This window comes from Arachis hypogaea, chromosome 19 (genome assembly GCF_003086295.3).
Source record: "Arachis hypogaea cultivar Tifrunner chromosome 19, arahy.Tifrunner.gnm2.J5K5, whole genome shotgun sequence".
In the NCBI taxonomy this organism is placed as follows: domain Eukaryota; kingdom Viridiplantae; phylum Streptophyta; class Magnoliopsida; order Fabales; family Fabaceae; genus Arachis; species Arachis hypogaea.
In genome coordinates, this window is record NC_092054.1 from 16,920,464 (window position 1) to 16,935,361 (window position 14,898).

General features: G+C 34.4%; 1 protein-coding gene across 1 annotated transcript; it reads right to left on the reverse strand.

The window, feature by feature from the left end:
- Positions 1–4,032: 4,032 nt before the first annotated feature.
- LOC112778015 (uncharacterized) lies at positions 4,033–5,946 on the reverse strand. Its single transcript, XM_025822385.1, has one exon. It carries the CDS (start codon positions 5,944–5,946, stop codon positions 4,033–4,035), a length of 1,914 nt encoding a protein of 637 aa, XP_025678170.1.
- Between the last annotated feature and the right edge of the window lie 8,952 nt (positions 5,947–14,898).

Here is a 14,898-nt window from a genome sequence, read left to right on the forward strand (position 1 = left end):
ACTTTTTTATAGCTTTTTGGTTTGTCTTTTGATTTTTATTTTTTATTTCAAATTTGCCTAGATTGTTGCTTCTCGCCTAATGTGTGTTGGTCGTACCACCGAATTCATCGGCGCTGAGCAGCAGGCGGCTGTGAACAAGGTTGCTGATCTGGAGAAGTCGTACACCATGAAGATTGCTAATTTGGAGAGGGCCGCTAAGGAAAAGGAAGATGTTGTTATAAGTGCTGTGGCCAAGGCAAAGGAGTTTGAGGAGGAGGTTACTCGCTTAAGAGATCAGATTCGTCTTCTGCAAACCAAAGTTAAGGAGGGTGATGTGGCTAAAGGTCGTCTTACTTCCCGTGTCCATGAGCTGGAGGAGAATGGTATGGAGATGTTTTCTTATGGATTTGAACGAGCTGTAAGTCAGATCGCTGTATTGGCACCAGATTTTGACAGTGATCAGCTTGATATGACTAAGATAGTAGTTGGTGGGAAGTTGGTTGTAGATGGTACTGTGGAGGAGCATGATGAAAACGCTCCTCCCTCTTAGTTTGTTTATGTTTTGGATATGTATCATTGACTGTTTTCTTTTGTTTGACCGAGGTTTGGTCTTCTTGTTTCGTTTGCTATTTTGAACTTGTTTTGCTCTGGCCGAGGTTAGGCCAAGTTAATGTTATCACTTTCTTGTGATTTTGTATACGTAATTCCCTTTTGTATTTTGTTCGTTAGGCTTAGATTCACTTGATAGAAACAATTTCGATAATTTGGATATATTGGGCGTCCGGCCTCGTTAAAACCCTTCCTTAGGCAAAACCCTTTTTGTTTTGGGAGAAAAGCTCTAAGGGGGAAAAAGAGTGCCTTCATCCGCTAATTGTACAATTTATGACCTATACATTTTCAACGAGAAAACATTCCAGTTCCCTGACACTAGGTTGCCCTGTAGTGTCTGGAGTTGATAAGCCCCCATTTCGAGTACTTTTGCTATTCGGAAAGGTCCCTCCCAGTTTGCGGCGAGCTTGCCATGTGAAGGAGGTCGTCTTGCATCTTCAGTTCGCTTGAGGACAAGGTCGTCTTCTGAGAAAGTTCTCGGGACGACTTTGCTATTGTGTCTTCTTGCGGCCAATTGTTTCATGGCTCTTTGTTTGATTGCTGCGATATCCCTGTCTTCTTCGACGAGGTCAAGCTCGGCGCTTCTTATAAGAGTGTTGTTTTGTTCGTCATATAGTTCGGATCTGATTGTGGGTGTTCCGACCTCTACTGGAATTAGTGCCTCTGACCCGTATACCAGCTTGAAAGGTGTTTCGCCTGTGGTTGTTTGTATTGTTGTATTGTAGCTCCATAATACCTCTGGGATTAGCTCGGCCCATTCACCCTTCACATTGTCAAGTTTTCTCTTTATTGCCTGCAATATAACTCGGTTAGCAGCTTCGGCCTGCCCATTGGTTTGCGGGTGTTCGACCGAGCTAAAATAGTGCTGTATATTAAAATTGTTCAAAAATGAGCCGAGTTTATTATCGGTAAATTGCCTACCATTATCTGATATTATTTCCTTTGGTATTTCAAATCGGCATATTATGTTTTTCCATATAAAAGATCTTACTTTTTCGGCTGTTATCTTTGCTAAAGGTTGTGCTTCTATCCATTTTGAGAAGTAGTCAATTGACACTAAAAGAAATTTTACCTGACCTGGTGCTACTAGAAATGGGCCGAGGATATCAAGTCCCCATCTTTGAAAAGGCCAGCTTACCTCCATGCTGTGCAATAGTTCGGCTGGCTTTGTAGAAATGGCTTCATGCTTTTGGCATCTGTCGCATGTCTTGACTTTTGCTATGCAATCTCTTTTCATGGTCGGCCAAAAGTATCCTGTTCGGATGATTTTTGCGGCTAGGGCTCTTCCTCCGATGTGGTTTCCACATACGCCCTCATGTACTTCGTCCATTACCTCTCTCGCCTCCTCGGTGTTCAGGCATTTTAGCAATGGTTGTGAGATGCCGCGCTTGTACAGTTCCCCCGCCACACTTGTATATAGACTTGCTCTTCGTCTGAAGTGTTGTGGATTAAGCTCGTTTTTAGGCACGGTACCTGTATTGATGTACTCAAGAAAAGGTGTTCTCCATTCATGGAGATGGTTAATGTTTGTTATAGATATAAGTTCAATGCTGGGTTTTTTAAGTGTCAGCTGTGTTAGTGCTGATGTTTGTGTGTCTGCCCTAGTGGCAACAAGTTTAGATAATACGTCGGCTCTAATGTTCTTTTCCCTATGCACATGTAAAATGGTGAATGAACTAAACTTCGAAATAAGATCCTTTGCTATCAGCCAGTATCGCTTTAGCAAGGGATCTTTTACCTGATATTCCCCTCGGATTTGTTGTACTACCAAGAGGGAATCACAATGTGCTGTCAGGCTTTGTATCTGGAGGTTGAGGGCGAGCTTGAGTCCGGCTATGAGGGCTTCATATTCGGCCTGGTTGTTGCTTGCTGGGAAGTGGAACTGTAGCGACTGCTCGGCCACTACGTTTTCTCCTTCTTTCAGAATTACTCCGGCTCCGCTTCCTCCTCGGCTGGATGCTCCATCTACATGTAACTCCCAGTACTTGCTGTGTTCAGCCGAGGTTAGTTCTGATAAGAAGTCGGCTAGGATTTGTGCTTTTAGTGCCGATCTTGGTTGAAACTGGATATCGAATTCTGAGAGCTCTATGGACCATTTGGTCAGTCGTCCAGCTAATTCCGGCTTTGTTAGTATTTGTCGTAATGGTTGGTTTGTTCGTACTATTATTGTGTGGCTTTGAAAGTAATGTCTAAGTCTTCTCGCCGTCGTTACAAGCGCTAAAGCTAGCTGTTCTATTTTTGGGTACCTTTGTTCTGTTGGCTGCATGACTCTACTGACGAAGTATACTAGTTGTTGTGCTTTTCCTGATTCGATCACTAAAGCCGAGCTTATAGAGTGCTTGGAAACAGATAGGTATAAGTATAAGGGCTTGCCGATTTCATGTCTTTGCAGTACTGGAGGTGATGATAAAATAACTTTGAGCTCAGTGAATGCTTTTTCACATTCTTCCGTCCATAGAAACTTCTTGTTCTTTGTTATTGTCTGGAAGAAATGATATGATCGGCTTGATGCTGATGGTAGGAACCGAGATAGTGCTGCTACTTTTCCTGCTAGCTGTTGTACTTCTTTTACTGTTTTGGGGCTCGCCATGTTGAGTATGGCCTCACATTTTTCCGGGTTTGCCTCTATTCCTCGCGATGTTAGCATGAATCCGAGGAATTGCCTCCTCGTACCCCAAAAGCACATTTTTCTGGGTTGAGCCTCATTCTGTATGCTCGGACTTGCTCAAATATCTCTTTAAGATCATCGCAATGTGATTTCTCATGAGTGGTCTTGGCGACCATATCATCCACATAGATTTCCATGTTCCGACCTATCTGATGATGGAACACATTGTCCATTAGTCTCTGGTATGTCGCACCTGCATTCTTTAGGCCAAATGGCATTACTCTATAACAAAAATTTCCGTGTTCGGTTATAAATGCGGTTTTACTTTGGTCTTCTGGATGCATGAGTATCTGGTTGTAACCAGAGTATGCATCCATGAAGCTCAAACTTTTGAAACCTGATGCACTGTCTACGAGTTTATCGATGCATGGTAGAGGATAAACATCCTTAGGGCATGCTTTATTTAAATCTGTGAAATCGACGCACATGCGCCATTTACCTGAGTTTTTCCTTACCATTACCACGTTCGAGAGCCATGTAGTGAATCTAATTTCTTTAATGAAGTTGGCTTTGAGGAGCTTTTCGGTTTCTTCCAGTGCTGCCTTTGATTTATCTGCTCCGAGATTCCTCTTTTTCTGAGCTATAGGTCGGCTTGCTTTGTTTGTCTCGAGCTTATGACAGATGATGTTCGGATTTATTCCTGGCATGTCCGCCGGAGTCCAGGCAAATAGGTCGGCGTTGTCTTGTAATACTTTTACGAGTTCTGACCTTTCCTTTTCTTGCAGTGCCTGGCCGATGTATGTGAACTGTTCTGGCTTCTCTGTTAGTGGGATTTTCTAAAGCTCGTCTGCTGGTTGCAGTCTTTCTTGGGTGTCCTCCCGGGGATCAAGCTCTGCCAAGGACAGTATCTCAGTTGCGTTATGGATTGCTTTGACTTCTTGCTGGAATTCTAGCCTTGGAGCCGACCTTCTTAGGCTTGCGTTGTAACATTTCCGAGCTTGTTGTCGGTCTGAATGTAGTGTCGCTATCTTTCCGTCATGTGTCTGGAATTTTACACATAGATGAAAGGTTGAAACTACTGCCCTGAACATGTTCAGAGCAGGTCTTCCGAGAATGATATTATAAGGGCTAGGGCAGTCAAGTATAAGGTATTGTATGTCGACGGTTCGTGACAATGGGTGGTTTTCCATCATTGTCTTCAACCATATGTAGCCCTTTATTGGTACTCTTTCTCCAGAGAATCCGACCAATTCTCCGGATGAAGGTTGTATAAGTTTTTCAGATATTTTCATTTTTAGAAAGGTGGTGTAAAACAAAACATCAGCATTACTACTTGGGTCCAGGAGGACTTTTCTTACCAATAACTCGCCTGTTTGGATAGAAATTACCACTGGGTCGTCTGTGTGTGGCGCGGCCGAGCATATGTCCTTCTGATTGAAAACGATTTCTAGGTCTGAAGCGTCCTTGTTGCTATGTGGTGTTGTTCCTTCTATTGTGAGCATTGCGCGGTAGCTACGCTTTCTTGCCGAAATTGTTTCTCCACCCCCGGCGAATCCTCCCGATATGGTGTTTATGATCCCCTTGGGTGGCGTGTTAGTTGACCATTTGTTGGTTTCTTTGCTTCCCGAGGTCTGTTGGCGCTCTTCTCTATCACCCTCTTTATGCTTCCTTCCTTCAATGTATTTGTCTAGGAGGCCTTGCCGAGCCAATCTTTCTAGTAGGTCTTTGGCTATTACGCATTCGTCGGTTGTGTGGCCGTATTTTTGGTGAAAGGCACAGTGCTTGCTCTTATCGACGAATCTCTGGTCTTGATAACTCCCAGCTCTTGCTGGCGGTTTTATAATTTTGGCGTTAAGTATCTCTTTGATTATCCTTTCCCTCCTTGTGTTAAACTTGGTGTAATTGTCAAATTTCGGGGTTAGCCTGAAGGGCCTTTTGAGGTCCTTGACATTTGCCGATTTTGTGGCCTTCTCATCATCTCTCTTAGGTTGTCTCTTCTTCGTTTTTTCGGTTTCACAGAGCTCTTCAATCTCCATCTGTCCTGCCGCCCTTTCTCGGAATTCTTCCAATGTCTTTGGCTTTGTTACCGCAATTGTTTCCGTGAATTTTCCAGGTCGGAGTCCTGCCTTTATGGCGTGCAGGTGGACGGCGGGATCTAGGTCGGGTATTTCCATTGTTGCTTCTGCGAACCTGGTTAGGTAGTCCTTCAGGCTTTCTTGGGGACCTTGGCGGATGGTGCCGAGGTAGTCTGATCCATGCACGTATATCCGTGCTGCTGCGAAGTAGTCTATGAAGGATTTCGCCAACTCCTCGAAAGAAGAGATTGATCCTGCAGGTAATTTTGAAAACCAAAGTAGGGTTGCGCCGTCGAGATAGGTAGGGAAAGCTCTGCAAAGAACATGTTCGTTATTAGGACCATTAAAGAACATCATAGATTGAAATTTCTTAATATGAGCCCGGGGGTCACCAATCCCCTTGTATGGCTCAAGTGAGGAAGGCAGTGTGAAGTGTTTAGGCATCTGGTAATTAGTAATCTCTTCGGAGAAAGGGTTGTCCAAGGTCAGCTTCTCTTTTGGTGGGTTGACACTTAGTAGGTCTGCGTTGCTCTTTCCTTTGGAACCGTTCTCCTCACACTTGTTAACGCTGTTTTGAGTGGATAGTTCGGTGAGTCTCCTTACTTCAGCTTGTAATTCAGCCATTTGTGCCAAGAGCTCGGCCTGAGTGAGCTGAGGGACTCCATTATCGGCCATGCTAGAAGGTTGAGAAACCCTGTGTAAAAAAGAAAGAAAATGGAGTATGGTAGAAAGCAGTGGGGTTAGATTAACTTTCGGGCCCCACGGTGGGCGCCAGATGTTCCGTTCGAGTCAACCGAGGTATGTGTCTCCGACGAGGTTGCTTAGCTCCTGGTAGAGTTATACGTTGTCTGAGAGGTAGTTTCCAAAAATGACCTCGGCGCGATGAAACACGGCGGCGGGAGCACCTGCAAAAAGCACTCCGACGCTCAAGTAAGTATACAAAGTATGAGAGATGAGAATAATAAATTAGAATGGATTCTGTCACCTGTCTTTCTAGGTTATTTGGGATTGGTTTTATAGAAGGGTGAGGTGGTGTCCGTTGCTTTAGTTGTTCCGATATTAGTGGTTTGAGGGAGTGAGTTTCGTTGTAGTTGGTAACGGTCAGTGGATAGTCTCTGACTTGCACGTGTGTTTTAGTCAAGTAGCTCGTTTCTGTTTTGATTATCTGTTTCTGTGATTTATGGTCGGTTACTGATGTTGATAAGAAATCCGAGCTTATCGGGGTACACGTCAGATTCAAATAAAGAGGTTAGCTTTGTTTTGTGATAGAAATTGGCATTTAAGAGTTATGTCTTATATTGAGAAATTGTGTTATAAAAGATTTAGTTATAAATTAATTTGAGAATATGTAAATGAGATGAGATTAATAAATGATTTGAAATTAAAAATAAATAAATAATTATAGAATTTGTGGAGGTTTAAAAATCTCACAAAATAATTTAAAATCGTTACGAAAGTTTAATATAAAATCCTCACTAAACACACACAATGCAAAAATCCCACTGAATAGATTATGGAGATTTTTAAAAATTTTCACAAAAAATCTCGTAGCACCTCAAATTTTAGAGATTTTAAAAATCTCTACAAATTATTTGGTGAAGATTATAAATCTCTATAAATAAAAAAAAAAACTGTCCCAGATAAATAAAAATATTGTAACGAGAAAAGGAGAAATTAATAAAGTATCATGCAACTTTATGAAGGTTAGGTAAGCCACAGAGATAGTGCAGCACTCTGATAGCGAGATGTTTGAGTCAACTATCCTACATGAACATAAAATTATCGGTCGTCAATGTAATATAGTAGGAGTCTTTATGGTTCTCTCCGGTTTGAAAACCCAGTCAGATGCGGTCGATTTGAGATAAATTGGCTTCGATTTTATTCGAATTCGGTCGAATTTAAAATTAAATAATTTTACTCGATTAAACCATTCAATCCGGTTAAGATTAAAGTTTGAATTATCCGATCCTGTGCTGTGGTTGAACAAAAAATTGATTTAGTATATATTTATTTATTTTGATTATGATATTTAATGTATTATTTTTTGACAATGTAAATTTTTAATAGGTATTTTTGGTTCATTAAATGTGATGAACTAATATTAAACAATTTCAATGCATTTTTTTATATTCTTTTAATAAATTTAATTTTGATACACTACTGTCAATGTAAAATTATTTTACGCATGCATTCAATCACATAATGCTATATTAGCAAAAACAATTACTTTTAATATTGATTGAGTAAATAATCATAAAAATAATAGTTGTGATTACATAACTATGTAAAATATTTTACACCGTCAATATATTAAATTAAATTTTTTTTTAATCTATTTTCCTTTAGTTTTTTCTCTATTAGCATACAAACTTAACATATTCTATCTTTTTTATTTAAGTTTTGTCTAAGCATGCACAATTTTATCGTTTCCCGAATAAAGTTTCATTATATTTAAGTAAGAATTTTTAAAATAGATCAAGTCAATATTTAAGATCAAATCTAAACTAAAGCAAAGTCAATTTTATTCAATCCATAACGCTCTTATAATACATATTACAATATAAAATAATTAAATATTTATATTTATAATCAAAATATAAATAAAAATATAAAATTCATTGATATTTAACATTTGGTGTGATAGACAAGTATTGACTGAACCAATATACCTTATCGTGTGATAGCTTTTGAATTCTCATCTTTTGATTTTGATATTTATCTTTTTTTTTTTTTTAACACCTCAGAAAACATTTTCTTCAAATCTAAACTTAAGTCACAAAATCAAATTACAACTTTTATCTTTTACTGCACTGCTCACTGGTTTAAAAACTTGGATAAATTTTCTAAGTTCATTTTTTTGTATCAACAAATTTAAGCACGATTTGCAAAATGGAATATTTCATCTTTATCTTCAAATAGCTTCTCCAGTATCAATATTTACAGATTTTCTTTGTTATTCCTAACTATAAGGGTTTTATTATCATTCGTCACTACAAGAAAATGAAATATTTATAACAAAAAATTTGTATCAAATTTAAAATTGTTACAAAAAAATAGTTTTTTGTAATAATAATTAGTGATTATTACAAAAGAATAATGTTTTGTAACAACATTATAAATTATTACAAAATATGATAATATTTTATAATAACCTGTTTTATTTTGTTACAAATTAGGGCAAAAAACAGAAATAAGCCAAGGGAGAAAATAATTTACGTGAATCAGCCAAAATAAAAACTGCTTCATGAATCCACCAATGCACGTTTATATGTAGTTCGAACCAGCTTGGTTCGAACTCCATTTCTACATAATTCGAACCAGCTTGGTTCGAATTATACACAAACACACACACTAATTCGAACCAGCTTGGTTCAAATTACACACAAACACAAGCACACACTAATTCGAACCAACTTGGTTCGAATTACACATACAGTAATTCATGGTATAATTCGAATTATGCTGTTAAAAAATTAATAATTTATTAAAAAAATTTTATTAAAAAATTTACTAAAAAATTAATAATTTAAAAATTAAAAAAATATATATTTTATTTCATACGTTAAAAAAAGCTAACAAAATATTTAATTACGAGACTTCTTTAAAATATTAATGAGCTATCAATTCGAATTCCATACAATACTTTTCTGTCCATTTTTAATAGCTCATGAATATTTTTTAATAAATTTTTTTAATAAATTTTTTTAAATTATACTACAAAAAATATTTTATCCTATGCAAAATAATTTAAAAAAAATGGCTTAAAAATGTTAAGAGTACTATACAAATTTATAATGTTATAATAACTTAGGTAAATACATGCATGTATTCAAATTTTAAATAAAATACTCTACATAGTCAATAATAATTTAGAAGTGAAAGAAAATATTTTATTCCATACAAAATAATTAAAAAATATATTTTATTCTATACAAAATAATTTTAAAAAATGGCTTAAAAGATGTTATGAGTACTATAAAAGTTTGTAATATTCTAGTGATTTAGGTAAATACATGATAAAAATATTTTTTCTTTAATTTCTAAATTATTAGTGACTATGTGGAGTATTTCTTTAATGTCCTAAGTCATTAGGACATTACAAATTTTTATAGTACTTCTAACATCTTTTAAGCCATTTTTTAAATTATTTTACATAAAATAAAATATTTTTTTGTGGTATAATTTAAATAAATTTATTAAAAAATATTCATGATAATTTTTTAATAAAATTATTTAAATTATATGGTGAGATATTACATGATTCGAATTACGCACAGGGAAGTTTGAATCACTCTGATTCAAATTATATGGTGAGCAATTCGAATTCTATACAATACTCTTCTGCCCATTCTTGATAGCTCATAGATATTTTTTAATAAATTTATTTAAATTATACCACAAAAATAAATAAAATATATATTTTTTAATTTTTAAATTATTAATTTTTTTAATAAATTTTTTAATAAATTTTTTTTAATAAATTATTAATTTTTTAACAGCATAATTCGAATTGTACCATGAATTACTGTGTGTGTAATTCGAACCAAGCTGGTTCGAATTAGTGTGTGTCTGTGTTTGTGTGTAATTCGAATCAAGTTGGTTCAAATTATGTAGAAATGGAGTTCGAACCAAGCTGGTTCGAACTACATATAAACGTGCATTGGTGAATTCATGAAGCAGTTTTCGTTTTGGTTGATTCACGTAAATTATTTTCTTCCTTGGCTTATTTCTGGTTTTTGTCCTACAAATTATGTTAGTTTTTGTAATGAGATGGTGTTTTGTAATATTTTATAACAAAAAAAAAAGAAGTTACAAAAATTCAAAATATTTTGTAACAATTTTTTTTTTCAAAAACTCCAATTGTTTTGTAACAAAAAATTAATTTGTCACAAAATTTAATATTGTTTGTAACAAGTTAATTATTTGTCACAAAATATAAGTATATTTTATAACAATTTTTTTTTTCAAAATGTTATAAATACTTTAAGAATAAAAAAAAATTATGTATATAATTTTTTTAAAATAATTTTATTTTGTTTCAAAAATTAAATTTTTTGCATTATATTTTTTTCATTAATTTTTAAAAATCATAAATATTATTTTATATTCTTTTAAAAAATTAATTAAACTTAACAATATGTTGATAAATAATGTTCTTAAATATTTTTTATATATATAGAGTATATTTGATTTTAAAATTACTCTATTCTCCAATTTCATCAAAATATCTATTCATATTTATTTTTATTCCTTTATAAAATCCCTAATTTCTAACCCTAATTCCCAAATTGAAAATCGAAAATCTTAATTTCCTAAAATGAAACTCTAATCCCCTTCACTATACTCAGCTGCACCCCTTACCCCTCTGCCTCACCCTCATCGCGGCACACACTTAGAACACCACACCCACTCAGCTCACACTCCTTCTATCACACACCCACACACTCTGAACGGAGCTGCACCACGCTCAGCCCGTTCCGCTGCCACTGAACTGTCGAGCCCAGAGAAGAGAGAGTTGCTGCTGTGCTGTCGAGAAGAGAGCTCGCGTAGAGAGGGAGGACTCACGAAGGAGTGGTTGTTGCCCAGAGTTGCCGCTATTTGTGTCTTGCCGTCGCCATTCTGCCTTCTGTAACATCCCGCATTTTTGAAAATCTAAATATAAATAAATTGTGATTTTATCTTATTAAGTTTAAACTATATTTTAGAAATTATTCTGTTAGAAATAATTAAATAGATTTGGAGATAATTTTATTTTGAATCAATTAATATTCTTAAGTAATTTTATTATAAAGTAATATTTTGTATAATTTTAGTAATTTAAAAATAAGAAAGAATTGTATAGTTTAATTTAAGTGACTTCTATTATGAATAAGCTACGATTTATTTTATTTTGAACTCCTTATTTTTATAAACTAATTCATTAAGAGTAATTAAATTAATTTTATGAATATTTGGAGTTAAGTTAATTAATATTCTTATGTAATTTTATAATTGCTATTTCATATAATTTGAAATTAAATTTTAGTAATGTAAGCAACATATAACTTAATTTCTACTATGACTAAATTATGGTTTATTTTATTAGTTTGAATAGATTAATTTATTATGAATGATTAAATTGATTTTTATAAATACTTTGGGTTTAAGTTAATTAAGGTTTATGTACAATCTTTACTATAATTAGTTATTTTATATAAATTGGAATTAAAGTTTTGACAATAGAAAATAATAAAAAAATTATATCATATAATTTGAATAATTGATATTTTTGGATTTAAACCATATTTTATAAAATGTGATTAGTATGTTTACTTTATAATTCAAATTAAAAATAATTATTTGATCTTATTGATATATTGATAATTAAAATCTTATGCGTCTTGAAAATAATCTTTATAGTATTATATTTGATTTCTGAATTGTTATTTTATCTCAAATATTTTATAAAAATTGTTATATTACTCATGTATATTTTACCCTAATCCTAAAAACCCCTAATTTAAACCTTAATTCCCACAATCCCTAACCCTATTACACACGTACAGAAGAGAAAAAGAGAGATGGAGAAACAGAGAGGGGAAAAACGGGGAAGAAGAAGAAGGAAAAGAGAGGGAGGGGATGGAGGAGAAGGCTCCGGGAAGACCATCGTCGCCGTTGTCGCAGAGTGGAGGTGGAGGAGTGACCAAGAGAGAGAACCTAACGCGAGGAAGAGAGAAAGTTGCGCGTGAGGGAGACAGAGGCTTTGACGGAGTTGTTCTGCCACCGATGCCGCGTCCTATCACCGTCGCCAAGCTTCCATAGCCGCCGTCGTTGAGGGAGTGACCACCGTGGAACCCTGGCCGTCGCTGGTGCTACTCCACGCGAGAGGAAGGAGAGCGATGAGACAGAACATGACCGAGGGAGAGGAGAAGGGGGTTGTCGTCGTCACCGAAATTCTTAGTTGCCGCCGTCGTTCCTGCTGAGTTAATTGTGCATAGCTAACATAATCACCACCTGTGAACCTTATTTACTCTATAACAACCCTCTGTTTGCCTCTGATATTCCTGGCTCTGTTGTGTTTGTTGGAATTATCACAGTTGAAGCTTGTCACCGGAGAAGACAAGCTGCCGCGCCATCCTTTTTGTTCCGACACCAAACCTCCTGTTCGTAATGCTTCCATTCATGCTTTGTTTAACACCCTATTTCTCTGCTATATTTTTATCTTAATTTCAATAGTTGATATCTTCATTTTAGTATCACTGTATTCTGCTGGAATCGTCGAAATTGTGGTTGCTGTGAGTGGGATTAAAATTGGTGCTGCTGCCGCTGTCTTGGTCATGTTGGAGTTGTCGCTGTTGTTGTGGATTCAAAGTAAGCGAATTTATCATGGTTAATTCCTGCGGGTTCAGCTAATCGAGGTAGGGGGTTTAACTTAAACGATTTTAATTTAAGAATACTCATAAAGTTTATTGGATAACTGCAAATAGGTATAATAGTCGTGAGTGATTGATTGATTATATGAATGTTGAATTGTGGATAAGATTGTGATTGGAATGGTTGAGATTGTGATTTGAATTGTTGATTAGTGATATTGATTGATTATGTGGATTGGAAATTGTTTGATGACCAATTGTTGAGAATTTCTGAATTTTGATGATTATATTGGATTGTTATCGTTGAGCTGGTTATTGATGTATTGTGATGGTGATGAATTTGGTTGGTAGTTGATTTAGAATTGATTTTGAAATACTAAACTACTTGTTAAAAATCTAAAGTTTTGGAATGAAGCGGCAACTTTGAAAGTGAACTGGCATCTTAATAGTGATTGGAATGATATGCGACTAAAAGCTAAGCGAACTACAACAAGTATAGTTATTAATATTCAATTTTCAAGGTTTTGTAAATTCGTATTAACTACAGAATTAGTTATGATTTTTCAAAGTTGTATTGTAACATCAGATTTTCTGCATTACTTTTAAACGAACTCAGAAACTTTGAAAAGATATAACTAATTTTGTAATGATTGGAATTACGCGGGACCAAGTCTGGATTAAACCTGGGAATGTATAGAGTTGGACTGAAAAATTTGAGATATTTTTGTTAAATACAAAATTTATGGCGAATTTTTAAAGTTAGGTCGATAAATCTGTCCTGCAGCAGAAAAGTTCAAACAGGACAGCAAATTTTTTGTCTTGCTGCGATTCCTATGAACTGAGTTTTGAGGCGAAACTAATTTTGTTGTAAACTTTGATTAACTTGGTTCATTGTCATAAAACTTCAGAATTTTAGGAGTTAAGAATTGGGAGTTGTAAATTTTTTAATTTTAATGGTTAAAGTTGGAGAGAATCAGTTTTCAGTAAGTTATGCAACAACTTCCAATGCTTGTAACTCTTAGAATTGAATAGCAATCGGGTTGTAACCAAGACACACTTGTTGCTAGATAAGTTAGGAGTCTATAAACCAAACTTTAGCCTTATAGTCTATTTGAAGTTTTGTAGTAAAAGTTATACAAATTGAAAGATACTAAGTTAGTTGGTTTCTAAAACAAATTTTGACTTATTTTTACATAACTTTTAAATTATGTAACTTCTTTGTAAGTTCTTCTGAATGTTGATATATGCATAGTGAATTAGTGAATATTTTGAAAATATTTTGATTATATATGTTTGATTAAGAGGTAATAAGTAATCATGCATATTTGTTGATGATTATGAAATGTGGCTTACAACCTTTGCAGGATGTATGCAAATGAAAAATAAAGCTGCCAGTTGGAATTCATATTATTTGATTGTTAGTAGGCTATATTGTGAAATGAAAAATGCTGCTTGCTCAGTCTATTCTAGATTTAGAAAGCTTGTTGAATTAACCTTTGTATCTAAAATAAGAACAGTTAAAACCTTTATGGTTACTTGTTTTTTCATGTCTATATCCAGGTACTAGTGAGATATCATATGTTCAATTTCATCTACGCGGTCTTTGTTTTGTTCCCAAATTCACAATCCTAGTAACTTGTGCCTTGAAATTACTATATTGTGTATTGGCTGAGAAATAAGTAATGAATTGGCTGTTTTTGATGGAACCGTAGACGGTGAAAATATCCAAGTTTTAGGGGAGGTTTTGCCAAAATTTTTATAAAAATTTTGGATAAAAGTTAATGGAAAAAAGTTGTAATTGGTGTTATATCTTGTTTCTAATTTTTTGTTTCGGTTTTTTTTCATTTACAGGAATGCTAAAATGGTGACAACTTGATACCTAAAGGATTTAAGAATATTTTGATTCATAGAGATACTAATCTATGTTACACTTTTAACTTTTGGTTGAACTAGTGTAAGAAATATAACTTGTAGAACTAATCAATGTAGACACTAATATTATTTTATTTTAAAACAATTTTAGTTAAATGAAGCATGTTTGAATTATCTATATTTTTACATATTATATAAATGTTGATTTGTTCAGTAAAGTAGTTAATATGTCAGTTAATTAAAAAAAATAATTTAGTAAATTATACATGCAATTTGTATTAAAAAATAAAAAATTATTACAAAACAAATATTGTGCTTTTGTAACTAGAGAAAAAAAAATGTTACAAAATAAAGTTATATTTTGTAAGAAAATTTTATGATAGAAAAAAATATTTTGTTACCA

What these genes read in the sequence shown, in the direction of transcription:
- LOC112778015 (XM_025822385.1), bottom strand. Translation starts at nt 5,946, where the DNA reads ATGGCCGATAATGGAGTCCCTCAGCTCACTCAGGCCGAGCTCTTGGCA.